The 19,127-nt window shown below is 39.8% G+C and overlaps 1 protein-coding gene across 3 annotated transcripts in view; it reads right to left on the bottom strand.

The window, feature by feature from the left end:
- Window positions 1–19,127, bottom strand: part of SMURF2 (SMAD specific E3 ubiquitin protein ligase 2) — a 135,810-nt gene that overhangs the window by 5,710 nt on the left and 110,973 nt on the right. For all 3 annotated transcript variants that reach the window (XM_023212037.3, XM_023212038.2, XM_023212039.2), the window contains 6 exons: window positions 15,490–15,685; window positions 14,113–14,216; window positions 10,229–10,343; window positions 7,883–8,061; window positions 6,902–7,039; window positions 3,588–3,708 (listed from right to left, as the gene is read on the bottom strand). In XM_023212037.3, coding sequence (XP_023067805.1) covers window positions 3,588–3,708; window positions 6,902–7,039; window positions 7,883–8,061; window positions 10,229–10,343; window positions 14,113–14,216; window positions 15,490–15,685 — 853 coding nt within the window. The remainder of the gene's footprint in view (window positions 1–3,587; window positions 3,709–6,901; window positions 7,040–7,882; window positions 8,062–10,228; window positions 10,344–14,112; window positions 14,217–15,489; window positions 15,686–19,127) is intronic.

Raw genomic sequence — 19,127 nt, forward strand, 5'->3', positions numbered from 1 at the left:
AATTCTGTGCATCTGGGGTGACAGTTGGGTTCTATATTTTAAAAAGTTCCAGAGGTATCTACTCATTGCAAACTCCCTCCCCAGGGTCTGAGAACCACAGCTGTGATAGACTTGACCAGGTAAAAAATTGTGACTGTTTCATAAGTTCATAATAAAATTATAAAACTTTAAGAAAATGGACAGCAATTGAGATCCAAAGAGTAAATACAGTTGATATGTGCCTTCTTTGGACCTGTATCATCTACTAGTTTCAATACCTATTAGCTTTGTTGAATGAGGGCAATTCAATCAATGTCCTCTGCTGTAATATGGCAGTAACATCCATTTCACTACATCCTGTGGAAGCAACCAATAATGCACAGAAACTTTAGAAATGGGTGTTGAATAAGTGATTCATACAATTTGCTTAATTTTTTTTTTCTTTTTTTTTAAGACAGAGTTTTGCTCTGTCTCCTAGGCTGGTGTGCAGTGGCATGATCTAGGCTCACTGCAACCTCTGCCTGCCTCCTGGGTTCAAGTGATTCTCCTGCCTCAACCCCCTGAGTAGCTGGGATTACAGGCATGCACCACAATGCCCAGCTAATTTTTGTATTTTTCAGTAGAGACAGGATTCCGCCATGTTGGCCAGGCTGGTCTCCAACTCCTGGCCTCAAGTGATCCACCTGCCTCAGCCTCCCAAAGTGCTAGGATTACAGGCGTGAGCCACCATGCCTGGCCTACATTTGCTTAATAATCTTAAATTGATATTAAAGCACAAAATACATGAGCACATTGATACAAACCTCTGCTAAACACATCCTGATGGAGGGTCACACAGATGAACTATATCCAAATCATTTTGATATTACTAATACATCTCCCTAGGGTCCAAGACTAACTCACCATACTAATCTAACATGTTTATAATAGCGAATTCCATGTGTACTATAAAACATAACTTGCAAATCCTAGATTTTATAGAATTAAACCGAGGATTAATGTATACAACGCTAAAATAAATGTTATACATATCATCTTTAAAAATGGGTAGGGTGTGGTGGCTCATGCCTGTAATCCCAGCACTTTGGGGGGACAAGGCAGGCAGATCACTTGAGGTCAGGAGTTCAAGACCAGCCTGGCCAACATGGTGAAACCCTGTATCTACTAAAAACACAAAAAGGTAGCCGGGCGTGGTGGTGGGCACCTGTAATCCCAAGGCATGAGAATCGCTTGAACCTGGGAAGTGGAGATTGTAGGGAGCCGAGATCCTGTCAGCCTGGGGGACAAAGTGAGACTGTGTCTCCACAAAAAAAAAAAAAAAAAAAAACAAACCCCCAAAAAGCTGTTAGCCAGGTGTGGTGGTGCACACCTGTAGTCCCAATTACTGGGGAGGCTGAGGTAGGAGGATCACTTCAGCACAGGAGTTAACCGTGAGCAAGGATCATGCTACCGCACTCCAGCCTGGGCAACAGAGTGAGACTCTATCTCAAAAATAAAAATACAAAGTTTAATGATTCAGGCCTGGTGCAATGGCTCATGCCTGTAATCCTAACACTTTGGGAGGCAGAGGCAGGTGGACTGCCTGAGCTCAGGAGTTTGAGACCGGCCTGGGCAACATGGTGAAACACCGTCTCTACTAAAAATACAAAAATTAGCCAGGCATGGTCGTGCACACCTGAAGTTCCAGTTACTCGGGAGGCTGAGGCAGGAGAATCGCTTGAACCCGAGAGGCGGAGGTTGCGATGAGCAGAGATTGCGCCACTGCACTCCAGCCTGGGTGATAGAGTGAGTTTGTTTCTCCACAAAAAAAAAAAAAAAAAAAAAAAAAAGAAAAAGTAAAAGTATAATGACTCATTAGCAGTAGAAACTATATTCAAAATCCTAACTCTACCAAATAAAGTCTCCAGTAAGGCTTCCATAGGGTTCTGAAATAAAGTTAACACCACACTGAACAGGGAGGAGGTTATCCAAAAAGGATTATGGGTGTGTTTAATGACATAAAAGACTCCTCCTAAATTCTTTTCCTCAGAGGAATGGAAGTTAGAAGGCCAAATCCTCGTTTATTGTATAAAGAGATGAAAATGCATTATATTGCAACCTTATTGGCATTCCTGCTACATTCTCCTCCAACTACTTCCTTCTGGCTATTTCACTATGAACAATTCAATCACAAAAGGAATGGGGAGAGTATTAAGTAAGACCAACCTTTTTAGATTTGTTTGCTAACAGGTCTATTAACAGATTTAGTTAGAAAGGACATTGAAGGCAGTGAATAAAATCATGTTTCAAATTATTAGTAGACTTCAAATATTTGTGTTATCCCTAACTACTAAATAAATGTGGGAGCCTGAAGAGAATTAAACCTCATGTTTCTTAGTAGTTCAGTAGGAAATTCAGATGTATTTGTCAAAGGTCTTAATTACAAAACCAGACCTGAGGTGTTTAAGGGATAGCTTTAAAAGGAAACAAAAAACTATTAACTGTTTTGTATGGCTGTTAATCTAAAGACATTTAGAGGCCAGGTATGCTGGCTTACACCTGTAATCCCAGCACTCTGGAAGGCCAGGGTGGATGGATCATTTGAGGTCAGGAGTCCCAGACCAGCCTGGCCAATGTGGTGAAACCCTGTTTCTACTAAAAATATAAAAATCAGCCGGGCGTGGTTGCGGGTGCCTGTAGTCCCAGCTACTTGGGAGGCTGAGGCAGGAGAATCACTTGAACCCAGGAGGTGGAGGTTGCAGTGAGCCTAGATCATGCCACTGCTCTCCAGCCTGGGCGACTCTGTCTCAAAAAAAGAAAAAAGAAAAAAAGATACAATTTATCCTAGGTGTTTTAGTTATTTTCTCAATGATCTTGTCTATCAAATGCTTTCTTGCAAGCTTAGTGTAAAACCAACTGAGTAGGCTCTTACCCAAATTAATTTCAATATGGTAGATTAATGAGGTTTTACTTAACTAAATCAGTAACCACTAAGTTAGGGAATAAATATATATTGGAAGAATGTACATATAAGTCATGAAATCTGTTTAAAATAAGAAAGTACAGGATAGAAAAATAAATTAAAAATGTTCACAATATAAGAGAGATTGCTCACAGCGGGCATGGTGGCTCAAGCTTATAATCCTAGCACTTTGGGAGGCCAAGGCAGGCAGATCACTTGAGCTCAGGAGTTTGAGACCAGCCTGGGAAACATGGCAAAACCTTGTCTCTACCAAAAAAAAAAAAAAACAAAAACAAAAAAATTAGCCAGGCGTGCTGGTGCATGCTTGTAGTCCCAGCTACTTGGGGGGCTGAGGTGGAAGGATCATTTGAGCCCACGAGGCCAAGGCTGCAGTGAGCCGTGACTGCACCACTGCACCCCAGCCTGGGTGACGGAGTGAGACTGTGTCTCAGAAAAAGAGAGAGAGAGATTGTTCATTCACAGAAATTCCAAAGCATGAAAGGCCTTCAAAAGCATGAAAGACTTTTCCTGTGAATAAGAATTCTCAAGCATAGAACCATGAAACTTAGAAAGTACCAGAAATATGATTTCCTATAAAACTAAGTAACAAAATAATTCCCAATCCTTTCTTGTTATACTAGTGATGTTATAATACTAATGCACTAACCTCTAACTCCTTCTCATCAAATGTCTTCAGCAAATGTTGTGGAATTACTTCATTAAATCCTTTCTGCAGAGCCAGGAATTGAGCCTCAATGCCTCGTAAAAATCTCCAGTTCACATACAGCCTGTAAACATTAGGCAGGATTGTGTATAATCACACATATTTTCAGATCTGGTAATTATTATAAATCTCTACTTTAGCAACATTGCATTTTACAAGCATCTAATTAACAATTTAGCCTAAAGTCTAAAAATAAATCTCAGACTAATGGGGATAAATGATCCCTGAGGTGTGACACAGTTCAGTGTTGATGAAAAGTGGTCAACTTCTACTAACAGCAGCAGCATCAGCAGAGCAACCCTTTGAATCAGAGAAGCTTCCAGGAAACAGGACGTCTACTAGAGCTGAGTCTGGATGAAATTTCTTTCTAAACTTACAGCATACATGCCAATAACTAGAATAAAGAGCTCTTTCACTCAAAAATGACTATTTTTCTGATTTTACTTGTAAATGTAATTTGAATGTGTTGGGTGTTTTGTTTCTATTTGAGGGAGGTCTATGGGAGAAGAGGAGGTAGAGAATCCTCATACCAAAAATGAGAAGAAGAAACAGTAAAAGCCAATAGCAAGCGCTTTTTGATTAAATAATCATTGTTCTCTAGAGGATATAAAAATTCTGGAAGATGTAATTTTACCAATAAAAAATGCACTAAACTACATCTACTGTGTGAATGTATGATTTATAAGTGAATTTCTTTTATTTATCTACCTACCCAAGAAGATCTCTCCATCTCACACATCACAGAACTTACTCGTCTGTCAAATTTGTTAACATTTCCAAATTTGGAGAAATGGTTCTCCACTTCAAGAAATAAGTTACTTAACAATATATCCTTTGGAGGACCATATTTTTGTTTGTTGGGCTAAGGGGACAGTAAAACTGTATAACTGTAAAAATTTTTCTTTGTAATTTTTAATCTCATAACTGTAGCTGGCAAGAGATTAGTACCGTGTGCTGTAAACACGACTGAACCCTGGAGAGTGGGATCCAGGGACTGAGTAGGACACACGAGGTCTTGAAAAGGAGATACTGCTAAGACTTAGGAAATTCTCATTTGTTCTTTCTTTTTTTATTATTTTTAATTTATATTAGATAGAGTTTCGCTCTGTCATCCAGACTGTAGTGCAGTGGTGCGATCTCAGCTCACTGCAACCTCCACCTCCCAGGTTCAAGTGGTTCTCCTGCCTCAGCCTCCAAAGCAGCTGGGATTACAGGTGCCTGCCAACACACTTGGCTAATTTTTGTATTTTTAGTAGAGACAAGGTTTCACCATGTTGTTTAGGCTGGTCTCAAACTCCTGACCTCAGGTGATCCACCCACTCTGGCCTCCCAAAATGCTGGGATTACAGGCATGAGCCACCACACCCAGCCTGTTCTTTCATTTTTTAAAGTAGAAATGTAATACATACTTTTTATGTATGTAACAAAAAAACCAAACATTAACTGTGGAGACAGTAAAATATGAAAGTCCATTCTTTTACCCTCTTTCTCCTCCCTGTTTCCAGTCCCATCACCTCCATTCCCTCATCCTAGGCAAAAACTTTATTTGACTGCAGCCTCCTGAATATCTTCAGTATAATTATAAAAAAAACAGCCAGGCATGGTGGCTCACGCTGTAATCCCAACACTTTGGGAGGCCAAGGCAAGCAGATCACGAGGTAAGGAGTTTGAGACCAGCATGGTCAATATGGTGAAACCCCATCTCTGCTAATAATACAAAAATTCGCCGGGGGTGGTGGCACGCACCTGTACTCCCAGCTACTCGGGAGGCTGAGGCAGGAGAATCACTTGAACCTGGGAGGCAGAGGTTGCAGTGAGCCAAGATTGTGCCACTGCACTCCAGCCCAGGCAACAGAGTGCGACTCTGTCTCAAAGAAAAACAACAGAAAACAAAAACCAAAACAAAAAAAAAAAAAAACATAGACTTTGTTCCTACATAATTCTTGTAAGACTTAGTTTTAAAATTTGACAGCTTATGCAGTCTTTCTTTTAAATATCCACATAATATTCTGTTGAGTGTATAATATAATCATTCTTCTCTAAAAACCTTTTAGTAGTGTAATTTTTACAAGTAGTAGTTAATTAACTGTCCTTTCCTGTACTTCTTCAATTACATGTGTGTTTCTGCAGAAGAGTCCTAAACACAGAGCTGCTAAAGGGCACGTACTGCTGGTATCAAACTGCTTTCCAGAAAAGCTATGCCAGTGTTCACTCCAATCAAGTGGACCTCATTTTTAAACTAGGAACAATTTTAGTAAGATTTGGGAACATGATCTATACAAAAAAAGTACAGCATGCAAGTTTCTGTGTACATACAGTAAAGTTCAAGTTCAAACTTCCAAAGCTGATTACCAGTTTTATGTTTAGTAGACTTTTTATTTCTCATAAGCCAAATTAGCCCAATACATAAAAATGCCTCAAATTTACTTTATGAAATCTGAAAAACATTTATTTACATTTATCCCTAAACTCACAATGTGCTCGTTTATAAACAGGCTAAGTGTTAGTAATATATAGCACAAAAGCCCTTCTGAATTGCCACTTGTGATAGCTACACCACACGTGGCCCCACTGCTCACATCTCCTGGTATTCACACCTTTGTACAGCTCCTCTTCCATGATGAAACTGGGCTGGCTGTCTCAGTTTAACCAGAAGTAGACAGCAGAAGTCATGTTGGCCAGGACCAGGCTTAGGCCTTAAAAAGATCTAGCAGCTTCTGCTTTTGAGCTTTGGAAAGCTGGCCACCCCATAAGAAGTCTGGCTATCAATCCAGTGGGTAACATGGTTAACCTTCATTACAATGAAGGGACAAACTTTTCACGGAGAGAGAGTGGCTATGGGGAGAGGGAGTGGTCATGGAGAGAGGGAATGGCCTTTGATATCACAGAGGGAGAACCAAGGAACTCAGCCAACAATGAGAACTAGGCCCCAGTCAGTGACCCCAGTCGACAGCCATGTCAGCTAGCCCTCGGCCATTTGAGTTATCCTGTTATGAGTGAAGAGGCCATCTTGGTGTTGCAGGCCTAGCTGACATCTTGTGGAACAGCAGTGTGTCATCCATGTTGTTCTTCTGCCCAATTTCCTGACCCTTGGAATTGTGAGAAATAATAAAATCGCTGTTCTTAATAAGCCACTAAATTCTGCTGAAGCAGATTTTGTAACACTAAGTAATACTATCTAAATATTTAAGTTTGTTCATACTAACATCCTAGAACATTTAAAAAAAATTTAGCCTTGAGAACACAGGAGTGTTTACCTGACATATTCTTTTTTATTTTCTTCATTAACAGGGATACTTTTGCCATTTGGTTTAAGTTCATGCTGAATAATTTCACCATATGCGTTATGTTCAACACAGAAGGTATGGTCCAAAACACCTGTAATATCATTCTCACTGGAAAGGAAAGAGGAAGAGATAGGTAACTGGGAAACCTAAAATACAGACCCTATAGATGTATTAACTCATGAGATAAAACTAAGATCATTTTATAATATGACAAATGTGAGGTCAGATTCAGCTTATGAACTCTTAAACTACCACACTACCTAGTTCTTTCTGGACAGAAAAGTCAAAGAGCTTTAACCTTCATAAACACAGGAAACATTTAACTTCCTGAGTGATGAGAAAGAGCCCTGGTCAAAGCTGGGACTTGCTAGAACCACCAATATAGGACAATTTCAGTTATATTTGGCATTCTGAAGAGCCCTACTCGGTACTGTACTCCAAGGGGCCAAGTGCCTGTGTATCCCTAGTTGAGAAAGCCACTGTATACTTTATAAAAAATAAACATTTCCAGTGTATCTTCATAAAAATAACGACCTCTTGCAAAACAGAATCAGTTCTTAGCTTAAATTCAACAATTAGTTCTTGTCTAAAAGTACGGTTCCAACAATCGCCACTTCATTAAAAGCAATGGCAGCAACAATTTGCTATTATTCTACCACATGCAGGTTTGGAACAGAATTTGCATCACATTGAGGAAATAATTATACAAAGTACTTTTAAAAATAGAATAAACTAGTTTTTTTTTTTCTTTTTAAAGTAGTAACACTTGCTAAGTTTAAGGAATTTGAAATATATAAACAAGCTACAGAAAGGGGGAAATCATATGAGATCCTATCACTCAACCACTCAATATTTTCTGTGTAATTTTTTTTAAGTACATCGGTTTTGAAACTTTTTTTTTAAAGCTCAAGAATTTAACTATAATGAAGAGATAGAAGACTCAATACATACAGTATCCACACTAAACTGTTATGAAGATCTGGATCTACTAACTCCATGTCATCCAAAGTAATCGACTTCCCAAGCAATTGCTTATAAAAAGGCAATGTGAAACCACCATCAATATAATGTCCATGAAACACAGCCATTCCCATTATTCGTCCAACAAAGTGGAAATAGGATAAATGTTCCTGAAATTGAAAAGAGTGTATATACTCAAGTTAGAAACTACCCAGGAAAATTTTAATAAAAATGAAATATTTCAGCAACATTAATTTTTTTGAGAATAAGCATAAAATTTGTACTCTTCAATACAGTCAGGAGGGAGTATTTCTCTAGGGCATGCTCAGGAGTCTCTAGGTCATTCCGGAACAGCGTATTACACAGGGTAATATGCCCTTCTCGCGGGGGTCAGTCATTCTGTAAATTTTATCTTTTAGAAATTAAGTCCAGGCCGGGCGCGGTGGCTCAAGCCTGTAATCCCAGCACTTTGGGAGGCCGAGACGGGCGGATCACGAGGTCAGGAGATAGAGACCATCCTGGCTAACACAGTGAAACCCCATCTCTACTAAAAATACAAAAACTAGCTGGGCGAGGTGGCGGGCGCCTGTAGTCTCAGCTACTGGGGAGGCTGAGGCAGGAGAATGGCGTAAACCCGGGAGGCGGAGCTTGCAGTGAGCTGAGATCCGGCCACTGTACTCCAGTCCCGGCGACAGAGCAAGACTCCGCCTCAAAAAAAAAAAAAAAAGAAATTAAGTCCAAACTATGGTCCCAGCGCTTCATTCAACTACTTGCAGATTCTTTTCTCTTCCTTCTCTCACTTCCTTGCTGAGCCCTTTGTCATGAAAAAAAATCTTTCAATTCTAAATCTCCCCGCCTCCTTGACCTAACCAGAAATTAAACATCAAAACACCATAGATTTAAGAGCACAGACTTGGTGTCAGGCTTGAATTAGAATCATGATTCTGCTAGTCACTGGCGTATGGACAAATTAACCCCTGTAGGACTAACTGTCCACATCTGGAAATACGAGGATAATAACAGTATCTAAAAAGCATCTCTATGAGGAGTAAAATGAGGTGATGTTTGAAACCCATGGAACTGGGCCTGGCATGCTGTAAGCCCTCAATGAATGTGGGCTATTGTTACTACAGGGGCAGCAGTGCACCCTCCAAAAAGAACCTTCACCTCAAAATCCTCCCTAAATAATTTCCTGAAACAAATCTAACATTTCTACCCTTTTATATATATTTGGTCTTTCGTCACAGATTATTTTGTTAGATGTTTGTATTTTTAAGTTCTTTTTTTTTTTTTTTGAGACAGAGTCTCGCTCTGTCGCCGGGTTCAGGCCATTCTCCTGTCTCAGCCTCCCAAGTAGCTGGGACTACAGGCGCCCGCCACCATGCCCGGCTAATTTTTTTTTGTATCTTTTTTTAGTAGAGACGGGGTTTCACCGTCTTAGCCAGGATGGTCTCGATCTCCTGACCATCTCGTGATCTGCCCGTCTCAGCCTCCCACAGTGCTGGGATTACAGGCGTGAGGCACCACGCCCGGCCAAAACTAAGTAATCTTTTAAGCTCGTCTTTAAACCTCTGTTTCTTTTTTAAAAGTAATAAAACACACACACACACACACGCACGCACACACATATATATTTACCAAAGTTGCATCATACTATTTGATAACCTTCTTTTCCCTTAACACATCATAAACACCAACTTTCCAAATCATTAACTATTATCCCACATGATCATTTTAGGTGGCTGTATAGTATGCCCTTCTATGGAAAGACAATAATAAGAACAATACATTAGTAATAACTGCTAACTTCTGTTGAGTGCTTAATAATGTAATTGATAAGAGTTGTACAGTTAATAACATACAGCACTGTGCTAAATGCTTAATGTGCCGGTCTCCATTTAATTCTCATAACCCCTCTTTGAGGTACAAATTTATTTATTAGCAATGACAAAACTGAAGCTTAAGTCCATGAACTTGCCCTGAAAGGTCACAAAGCTAGTAAGTGATGAGACCACGATATGTCTTTCTAATTCCAGAACCTATGCCTTTAATCATTTGTGTGATTCTGCTTCATGTCATAATTTAATCAGTCCCCACTCTTGAAGACAACTATATTGTTCTCAGTTGAGTGCTACTATAAACAATAAACATCCCTGTTTCCAAATTGGTGCACGTATCTGTAATCATCTACTTGGGAAAATTTTGTAGAAGAGGAATTGCTGAGTCAAAGGGTACAACTAAGACAAGGACAAATAATTTCTATATAATAAACTACATTAATATGTAAACATGAAAAGCATTACAGGTCACAATTCACATCATAACTTCAAATCATACCGGATTAACTGCAGAATCAGGATTGATCTGCAATGTATAGATATCATCTCTTGAATATTGGAAGAGGCCATAGTATGGATTCAGCATTTCATGTGACAAGAGATACAACCATTCCCTAGAAAACAGATATGACCAAGGAATTCTTTTGTTAATGTATACATTTTTATTAAGATATGCCATTAATTCATCATTTTAGCAAATAATTTTTAACTGTAGTTATATAAGATCACATTGGAAAAATCCACCATGCCCAAATAGCAAATAAAAACTCTATTATATTGAAGTAACATCTCACTCAAAATTTAGGAAATTTTATTGCATTTTAGCATCAAAGAGTACCAAAGTATTATCCAACAGCTCAGCTACTCACGAGATGATATAGTCCAGTGGTCTCTTACTTTTAATTGCCAAATAAATTTGTAATCCATAATAAACATAAAACAAAAGGAAGAATATGGTTTTATTTCAAAATGTCCCTGTGAGGCTGGGGACAGTGGCTCACACCTGTAATCCCAGCACTTTGGGAGGCCAAGACAGGTGGTTCGCTTGAGCTCAGGAGTTTGTGACCAGCCTGGGCAACAAGACAAAGCCCCATCTCTACAAAAAATATAAAAATCAGCCAGGTTGATGGCATGTGCCCCTAGTCCCAGCTACTTGGGAAGCAGAGGTGGGAGGGCTGCTTGAGCCCCGGAGGTCGAGGCTGCAGTGAGCTGAGATCGCACCACTGCACCCCAGCCTGGGTGACAGAGTGAGACCCTGTCTCGAAGGGGAAAAAAAAAAAGTCCACGTCATCTATACTATCCTGGTCTACTATCACGGCAGATTTATACCAGTTTATACAGACATATATAATATAGTATTGATTTACTCTTCATTTTGGACAAGGGTATATTTTGTTGTAGTGTTAGTAAGAACACTTCATTATCCATTTCATTATCTTTCACTGTATAAACCCTAAAACATACCATGATAAAAATGTAAGTGGGCAAAGATTGAAGGCATTTGGTGTAGGTATGGACTCAAGGGCAAACCTGCATTCTTTGGGTATGTTCCATACCACTTCTTGACTTCAAATGTAAATCAATGTTTTTAAAACCTGGAACAAAAAGTACTACCACCTTGAATTTATTAAATCCTTCACATTTTTCAAAGTATAAAAGATAATTTGTTACTCACTTTGGAAATTCACTAGTCTAGGACTTAAGAGATGTAGTTCTAGTCTTAATTATTGTCATTCCTCAGCTAGGGAAGGTTATTTAAATGATATATTTTGGTATTATGGATTAAAGAGAGTGAATAATATTTTTAAGCAAATGCAGAATAGTATTAAAACTAGTTAAAGGAAAATGTTTCAAAAGTCTATGTGATGGAGTCTAAATCAAATTACTACCATTATGTAACTTTTGAAAAACTACTCTAGAGATTAAAAAAAGAAGTGACGTCTCCACATAAGCAGCCTTCCCAACATAACACTCATCTGATGTGTCTTGTGGTTTTGGTGTGTGTATGTGTTTTTTAAAAAGAAAATCTGAATTTCTGTTTTGTTTTACCAAGTATTTAGAACACAAATAAGAGCAGAACTCAACTACTTTGAGATTCTACTATGGAATAAAGTTCAGAAAAACCAGATCACTGTCACATTCCGTTTATTCTGCTCAAACCCTGACAGTAGTAAAGTCAAAAAACAAAAAACTGGGCTGGGTGCAGTGGCTCATGCCTGTAATCCCAGCACTTTGGGAGGCCAAGGAGGGCAGATCATGAGGTCAGGAGATAGAGACCAGCATGGCCAACATGGTGAAACCCCGTCTCTATTAAAAATACAAAAATTAGCTGGGCGTGGTTGTACGCACCTGTAGTCCCAGCTACTCAGGAGGCTGAGGTTACAGAATCACTTGAATCTGCGAGGCAGAGGTTGCAGGGAGCCAAGACTGCGCCACTGCACTCCAGCCTGGCGACAGAGTGAGATTCCATCTCAACAACAACAACAACAACAAAAACTGACTACTAGGCAGGCATGGTGGCTCACGCCTGTGATTCCAGCACTTGGGGAGGCTGAAGCAGGAGGATCACTTGAGGCGAGGAGTTTGAGACCAGCCTAGGCAACATAGACACTGTTTCTATCAAAAAAAAAAAAAAGTTTGAGACGGAGTCACGCTCTGTCGCCAGGCTGGAGTGCAGTGGCATAATCTCGGCTCACTGCAACCTCTACCTTGTGGGTTCAAGTGATTCCCCTGCCTCAACCTCCTAAATAGCTGGGACTACAGGTGTGCGCCACCACACCCAGCTAATTTTTTTTTTTTTTTTAATTTTTAGTAGAGACGGGGTTTCATGTTGTCCAGGATGGTCTCGATCTCTTGACTTTGTGATCTGCCCACCTCGGCCTCCCAAAGTGCTGGGATTACAGGCGTGAGCCACCGTACCTGGCCAAAAAAATTTTTTTTTTAGGCATGGAAGCATGTGCCTATAGTCCTGGCTCTTTAGGAGGCTGAGGCAGGAAGATCACTTGTACCTAGGAGTTCGAGGCTGCAGTGAGCCATGATCACACCACTGCAATCCATGCAGCCTGGGTGACAGAGCGAGACCTTGTCTCTAAAAAACTAACTAAATAAAATAAACTACTTATTTGATCTACACATATAATTATAGTACTCAGATGCCACCACTAGATGATGATGATAAAGTTTTCCCAATAAACATTCACTCTAGTTATAAGTAAGCAATACAAATTCCACAGAAACTATCAAGTCCTAAGTATGATGTGCAAGGGATTATTTTTAAAAATCCACACTAAAGAAACTATCCATCCATAAGTTTAAAAGGTGACGAATGAAAATAAGTTTATAAATACACACATGTAACGCTAAATAACAATGGAAATTATTGAAAACATAATTTTGGTTGGATTTAAGATTAAGGAAAGCAGAATTATCATAATGATCCTTAGAACATTTCAATACAGAGCTACCGTGTTTCTCCTGTATTTATATAAAACAAATTTTCACACTTAGTAAAGAATTATTGTAGTAAATATAGTATCAGAAACAAATCACTGGCTGGGTGTGGTGGCTCACACCTGTAATCCCAGCACTTTGGGAGGCTGGGGCAGGCAGACTGCTTGAGCTCAGGAGTTGGAGACCAGACTGGGCAACATGGCAAAACCCCATCTCTCCAAAAAAAAATACAAAAATTAGCCGGGTGTGGTGGCTTGTACCTGTAGTCCCAGCTATTCAGGTGGCTGAGGTGGGAGGATCTCTGGAGCCCAGGATGGGGAGGTTGCAGTGAGCCGAGATCATGCCACTACACTCCAGCCTGGGTGACAGAGAGAGACCCTGTCTCCAAAAAAAAAAAAAAAAAGGGAAAGGAAAAGAAAAAGAAAACCAATTTGACTTGACCTGTGAGTTACAAATGTAGCAGAAGCATTATACTTTCTGTACTAAAGCATTCTGAGGACCATCATGATACGTACATGTGTATAAACACATGCATGCATACACATTCATTTAACAAGGTAAAAAGGCATATCAATGGAAGCAAAAAGAACCAGTATTCAGTTCAGGTTATATATCATTTAAATCTCAAAACTGTTCCTGACAATGTAAAGCAGAGGTAATAACATGCTGAAGGAGAGAGAGAGAGAGAAAACACAGGGCCTGCAGTCTCACTGGACTCAGAATATCTATTGGGGAGTTCTAAAATACTTGTCTGGTAGCAGTACTACCCTAACCTCATTATGAATATATCTGTTAGGATATCCTCAGTAATACAAACATTAGGGAATATAATACCAAAAAATAAATGTCAATGAGAAAGTTACACCACAGGAAGTATCTTAAATTGGTAAGTACAGAGATCCGTATGTCATAAGCTGGCAAGCAAGTCCTTACCTGGCAACCCCTCCATAGTCAAGGCCTTCTTCTCCACGAAATTTTATCATTAATCGCTTCCAGAGATCTTTTGGTCTCATTTTCATGACCTGTCGATATGATTCCTAAAAAAAAATAATTTTTAATACAGTATTACTATTAGGTCCTTTTAGCCTATTACTTAATCTCTCCCTGCCAATCCACTCAAAAAACTCAAGTCTAAATAAGGTGAAATTTGGCCAGGTGCAGTAGCTCATACCTGTAATCCCAACACTGTGGGAGGCAGAGGCAGGAGGATCACCTGAGGCTAGGAATTCTAGACCAGCCTGGGCAACACAGTGAAACTGTCTGCACAAAAAAAAATTTTCTTAAATGGCTGGGCATGGTGGCACGTGCCTATAGGCTAGCTACTTGGGAGGCTAAGGTGGGAGGACTGCTTGAGCCCAGCAGTTCAAGGCTACAGTGAACTATGATCATGCCACTGCACTCCAGCCTGGGTGACAGAGCAAGACCTTGTCTCTTTTAAAAAAAGAAAAAGAGGCGGCCTGGCGCAGTGGCTCATGCCTGTAATCCCAGCACTTTGGGAGGCTGAGACAGGCAGATCACGAGCTTAACAGACCATCCTGACCAACACGGTGAAACCCCATCTCTACTAAAATACAAAAATTAGCTGGGCACGGTAAGCGCGTGCCTGTAGTCCCAGCTACTCAGGAGGCTGAGGCAAGAGAATCACTTGAACCTGGGAGGTGGAAGCTGCAGTGAGCTGAGATTGTGCCACTGCACTCCAGCCTGGCCAACGGAGCGAGACTCTGTCTCAAAAATAATAATAATAATAATAGACTCTGTCTCAAAAAGAGAAAGAGAAAGAGAGAAGGGGGGAGGGGGAGGGGAGGGAGAGGGGGGAAGGGGGAAGGGGGAGGGGGAAGGGAGGGGGGAGGTAGGAGGGGGAGGGGGAGGGGACTCTCAGTATTCTTGGAAAAGAGCATAAAATAAATTTAATTTCTAATTTTTTTTCTTTTTTTTTTTTTTGAGATGGAGTTTCATTCTCATTGCCCAGGCTGGAGTACAATGGTACAATCTCGGCTCACCACAACCTCCACCTCCCAGGTCCAAGCAGTTCTCCTGCCTCAGCCTCCCGAGTAGCTGGGATTATAGGCATGTGCTACCACGCCCAGCTAATTTTGTATTTTTAGTAGAGATGGGGTTTCTCCATGTCAGGCTGGTCTGCAACTCGCGACCTCAGGTGATCCACCCATCTCGGCCTCCCAAAGTGCTGGGATTACAGGCGTGAGCCACTGCGCCTGGACAATTTCTCTCTAATTTAAAATAAGGTTTGTATTAGCAAACAATGGGTTCCTGGAAAAAAAATAATAAAACAAAATAAGGCTGTAAATTTACCTCAAAAATCTCTTCCCTGGAAACCTCGATGCGGCAGTGACCTGCCTGAGGCTGTTGCTGGGAAAGTTCTTGCCGCAAAATTTTTAGTTTCTGAACCAGGTCTCGCTTGTACCTTGGGACTGTCAGGCATTCTGTGTCATCAGGACATAACGATACCACTTGCTGTTGCTGTTGGTCTTTCAATTGGTTCTGCCGACTAGAAGTAAACATAGATGTTATTATTAAAGTATTTCAAATTTTAAAAATTGCAATTACAGATTTAAAATAGCATCATATTATAAAGCAAGTCTAGCTATATCATTTTCCAAGCCTTAGTAGAACATATACTTGGCTTGACATTTTTTGGCAGCAATAAACCAGCTACAAAGTTTATTTCTCATAGTCCACATAAACTGATAGAATTGGATAATGGAATTTTATCCATAAAGCTTTATATAGCTTCTGAGGACAAATTTTTCTAATATAGCTTCCATTTTCCCCTACAGAGTTAACCATCACCCACTTTAAAACTCAGGCATGTGCCAAACACTGCTTGTTATCTAGAAGCTGTCTTTCTGGAAGAGCCAAACAGGAGTCTGAATGGCAACTTGGCAGGGATCCCTTCTTTTTTATACACCAGGCCAAATCTTATACCTAAAACATATGACCATACAGAGAAAACACAGCTTTGTTAAAAATGCCAAGTCAATATTACCTACTGTTACAAATACTATAATAAAGATTTTTAAAATATACACACAAAAGCAAAATAGATTATGTACATAAATGCATTCCATAAACTGTATAATCTTATTTTTTAAAATGAACTTGGGTATATTTCACATCAGATACAAAAAGTAACTCAAAATGGATTGCAGACATCAATGTAAACTCTAAAGCCATAAAACTTCTAAACACAGGAGAAAATTTGTTATGACATACATTAATGATTTCTTAGATATAACACTGAAAGCACAATCCATGAAAGAACAAATGGATAAAGAGAACATCCATTTTTAATTTTTTTTTTAAAGAGGCAGGGTCTTGCTATATTGCCCAGGATGGCCCTGAACTCCTGGCTCAAGTGATCCTCCTGTCTCAGCCTCCTGGTAGCCAGAACTACAGGCATACAACACCACCCCGGCTTAAAGAAAATTGCTGCGCTTCAAAAGACACTGTTTAGGAAAACTGAAAGACTAGTCAAGTCACAGACTAGGAGAAGACCTTTGGAAGCATATATCTGATATGTAAATATCTAAAGAACCTCAAAACTCAACAAAAATCTGAGCTGTTCAATTTGGGAGGGCTGGGGACATGGCAAAAGATTCCACCAAAGAAGCCATTCTACTCCTAGGTTATTTATTTAACAAGAGAAATGAGAGCATATGTCCACACAAAGACTTGCACATACATGTTCATAATACTTTTATCTGTCAAAGTGAAACACTGGAAAACAACCCAAATGTCCATCAGTAGACAAATGAATAAACTGTGGAATACCCATACAATGGAATACCACCACCAATAAAAAGAAATGAACTATATATGCAACGACAGCGATGAATCTCAAGATTGTGTGAGTAAAAGAAATCATACTGCATGATTCCATTTATCTAGAAAATGCAAACTAATACACTGACAGAAAGCAGGTCAGTAGTTGGCTGGAGATGGGGTGTTATGGGTTGAGCTGTGTGTCCCCCAAAAAGACATGCTGAAGTCTCAACATCTGGTCAACCTGTGGATTTGACCTTATTTGGAAATAAGGTCTCTGCAGATATAATCAAGGTAAGGTAAGATCATACTGGATTAGGATGGCCTTAAATCCAAAAACTGATGTCTTTATATAAGAAGAGGGAAATTAGGATACATACATACGGGGAAAGAAGACTATGGGAAGACAGAAAACAAAGATTGGAGCAATTTGTCTATAAGCCAAGTAACACCAAGGTTTCCAGAAACCACTGGAAGTTAGGAGAGAGGCATGGAACAGATTCTCTCTCAAAGCCTCCGGAAGGAACTCATTATCACTTACTACAGAGTCAGCCCCTTACCCTGTAGTTCTGCCTCCAGAATTGTAAGAGAACGAATTTCTGTCGTTTTAAGCCACCCAGTTCATGGTATTTTGTTACAGCAGCCCTGGGAAACTAACACAGGTGGAAGTCCCACAGGGAAGCACAGAAAAAGGAATCACAAAAGGGCAAGAGAAAACTTTTGGGGGTGGTGAATATGTTCACTATCTTCACTGTGGTCATGGTTTCATGGTGTATGTCAAAACTCAAACTGCACACTTTAAATATTCAGTTTATTGTATGTGAATATATTTCAATGAGGCTGGTTTTCAAAAATCCAGCGGACATCAAGCCTCTTCACAAAGCCTCCTGTGAAAGACTAAGCCATACAAATGGAAAGGTAGCTTAGAGCTGAAGGATAAAACTGACACAGGAGAAAATTCTTTTGGGATAAGAGCAGCTAGCCTGGAACTATTGTTCCTGATGCACTCAGGGAAAAAAAAATTTAACTACTCAATAAAACAGCCTGTCTCTTCAGGTGTACTAGGGTGCAAGGGACAGTTCTGTAAGGGCTGATGTGAGAGTACAGGCCAGGAAACAGTGTGGGTGCTGGTCTGCTATCCTTTTGGGCCTCTGCCAACGTCTAAAGACTTTATCAAACAAGCAAATGATTTTCTTGAAATCAAGTAAATCTGATAAGCAGGGAAAAGACTCAAATTGTAATCCCCTTGCCCATAAGCCATCTTTTTCTTTAAAAAGAAAAGCTTCCTTTAAGGGTATAGGGCAGAATATCTTCATGCCATGCCAGTCAAAGGAAGGGAAATAAGTAATTAGTGTTACAGGAATCAAAACAGGAAGGGAAAAAAAAACCCTCCATAGTCAGACTGGGTGGTTCAAATCCCAGCTCCAGCACCTTTTATGCACCTCTGGACAAGTTTTATATCTGCCTGATGCTCCATTTTTCTCACTGGTGAGAAGGAAGTAGCCCAGGATTGCAATGCAGATGACGTGGGCACTCAGAGCATGGTAGTGCAAAACAAATGTCAGTTACTATAGCTACTATTAAGGTAGTTACTGAGTTAGAAGAACATGCTTTTCAAGCAAAGGAAATGAAAAAAAAAAAAAAAAGATGGACTAAAATGCTTTCTAAGAAGAATATGCTTCCTTGGCAAAGTTACTTATTAAACTCCAATGACAATGTTTTGCAATAGTTTAACAACACTGTATCCTGTCACTGACAGATTAGATACTGAGGTTTCACAGAAACTACGCAATCTTCAGAACATGTAAAATGACCCCCCTGGAAGAGAATAATGGCAGTAATATTGCAGGAGGGATTTGTAAAAAAAAAAAAAAAAAAGGGCTAAGGAAGATTAATGCATCTGTATAAGAAAGGCTTTAAGTCAAACCAGATATCCTAAAAATGTACATTTATATACAATAGGACCAGGATACACTTCGAAGAGGTAACTTCTTTTTGTTGCTTCCTCCCAAAATATTAATTCTCAATTCTTCTCAGCTTATATACCACGTTCCTCTCTAAAACACGATTTGTCCCACGACATTTTTATCTGGCTCAGATAAGCAGGGTCTCAATCTGTTGCCTAGGATGAAGTGAAGTGCAGTGTCACGATCATAGCTCACTGTAAC

Source organism: Piliocolobus tephrosceles, chromosome 16 (assembly GCF_002776525.5).
Source record: "Piliocolobus tephrosceles isolate RC106 chromosome 16, ASM277652v3, whole genome shotgun sequence".
Taxonomy (NCBI): Eukaryota; Metazoa; Chordata; class Mammalia; order Primates; family Cercopithecidae; genus Piliocolobus; species Piliocolobus tephrosceles.